We start from the raw sequence: 1,959 nt of genomic DNA on the forward strand, positions 1-1,959 counted from the left end.
CAAATCAACTAAATATTAAAAATGATTAACTAAATTTATTTAAATCATTTAAAACATAAAGATAGATTTCCTTATATATTTCATTTTAGTGAAGATCAATTTTCTAAATTCAAAATTAGCATTATGGGCATTATGGTAATTTCACAGGCAACAAATATCAAGTGGAAACTGTCTCTTTTGTCCTTCATTGACGTTTACAAAAATACAACAAAAGTAAAATAAGGCAAATGGTTTTGTCTGAAGCCCAATTACAGCAGCCATCCTCACTATTAACCCCAAACCCCAATATGCCAACACAGACACAAATTCATATATATTCCAAGAAAATATATAAGCATACATTCCAAGAAAGTATCATTTTCAGAAAGGAGTAGAGCGAAACCAATTCCCATTTGTAGGGTTCTCTTCAAGCTTAATTTGAAAAAAAAAAAAAAAAAACAACTCCAGACCCAGCTTCCCATTATTGAAAAAGAGAAAAAAATCGACAAAATCTTATCTACAAAGAAGAGACCCGAATGCTGGTTCGATTATGAAGTTGAATCCGACGATCAAGGTTTGAATTGAAGATCTTCGCATTGATACTATATAGGTTAGTTTCGATTTTCTACGATCCCATTAGATTTCAATTATCTGCTCTGGGTGCTTTATTTGATTTTTAGCTCAATATTTTCATTTCTATCCTATTTCTTGCGTTTTGGGTTTAATTTGTAACTGTGTTTGAAGACATTGATTTGAACTTGCTGGTTGGATAGGAATTTGGTTGTTACATAACCAGATCTGGCTGAAATTCGATTTGAGTTTTTTGGATGATAGATTTTTCATTTTTGTTTTAGTTCAATCTTGGATAAATTTCTCAATATATAAGATTTTGAGTGAGATCTGTTGTCTACTATTATCGCTTAATTTCAACATTGTTTTATTTTTTTATTTTTTAAGTTCTCTTATATACTCATGGGAGAAACACATTTCTTGTTTTTGAGTTCCTTTATTAGTTTTATCTATGTAATTTAGGTTTTTGATTTAGTATTTCCGTGATAAAAATTAATTGTCATTTGATAAATTTTGAAAATTAGGAAATGAGGGAATATTTTTAGAGAAAAAGAAAAATGAAGTCAGACACTCCTCTGGATTATGCTCTCTTCCTGCTTTCACCTAGACGATCGCGGTAAGCACATTTAAGTGATATCACTTGTTGTATTTTGCCATCATTTTGTTATTAACTCTGGATGCTTTTGGGGACAGATGTGAATTATTTGTTTCCAGCAATGGAAACACTGAGAAATTAGCAGCGGGACTGGTTAAACCATTTGTAGCACATTTAAAGGCTGTGGAGGAACAAGTTGCATCTGACGCTCAATCAGTGAAGCTTGAAGCGGGAAGGCAAAAGAGTTCGGAAATATGGTTCACGAAGGGAACACTTGAGAGGTAGTGCGTCTTGCAACTTACTGATTTATTTATATTGATAAACCCATATATCAATGTAATTGGAAACTTCTATTATTCAGGTTTGTTCGGTTTGTAAGTACACCTGATGTTTTGGAACTGGTCAATACCTATGATGCTGAGACGTCTCAGTTAGAAGCAGCCCGAAAAATATATGCGGAGGTAGTTATTTTTGTTTCATCTGTAGATGTTCATTTGGTTTTACTTTGACTGCAATGTGTACTAATTTGCTCTCCATCTTTCATCAATTTCAGGACAGAGGTGATCAGCTTTCTGGTATGCGCTTGTGTATTTTTAATTGGTTTATTTATCTAACTTCTGTTCTTCATTGATTTCCCATGTAATCTGAAATAGAAAAGGAAACAGTATCTCACCTTCAAATAGTTACTTGTTCTTAATAAAGTTTTCTCTACAATATTTCTTTTCTTGTTTTGTTAAGGTTCATTTTTTAAATATCCATTACTTATTTTAGTAATTGCTGTCTAAAATCAGCAATCTTTCAAGTCAATCAGAGAA

The 1,959-nt window shown here is 32.0% G+C and overlaps 1 protein-coding gene across 1 annotated transcript in view; it reads left to right on the forward strand.

The window, feature by feature from the left end:
* The first annotated feature begins 232 nt into the window (after positions 1-232).
* Positions 233-1,959, forward strand: part of LOC111400658 — a 9,961-nt gene continuing 8,234 nt past the window's right edge. Inside the window, exons 1-5 of the mRNA XM_023028070.1 lie at positions 233-589; positions 1,074-1,165; positions 1,243-1,425; positions 1,506-1,605; positions 1,698-1,763. Coding sequence (XP_022883838.1) covers positions 1,107-1,165; positions 1,243-1,425; positions 1,506-1,605; positions 1,698-1,763 — 408 coding nt within the window. The 5' untranslated portion in view covers positions 233-589; positions 1,074-1,106. The remainder of the gene's footprint in view (positions 590-1,073; positions 1,166-1,242; positions 1,426-1,505; positions 1,606-1,697; positions 1,764-1,959) is intronic.

Source organism: Olea europaea, chromosome 1 (assembly GCF_002742605.1).
Source record: "Olea europaea var. sylvestris chromosome 1, O_europaea_v1, whole genome shotgun sequence".
Taxonomy (NCBI): Eukaryota; Viridiplantae; Streptophyta; class Magnoliopsida; order Lamiales; family Oleaceae; genus Olea; species Olea europaea.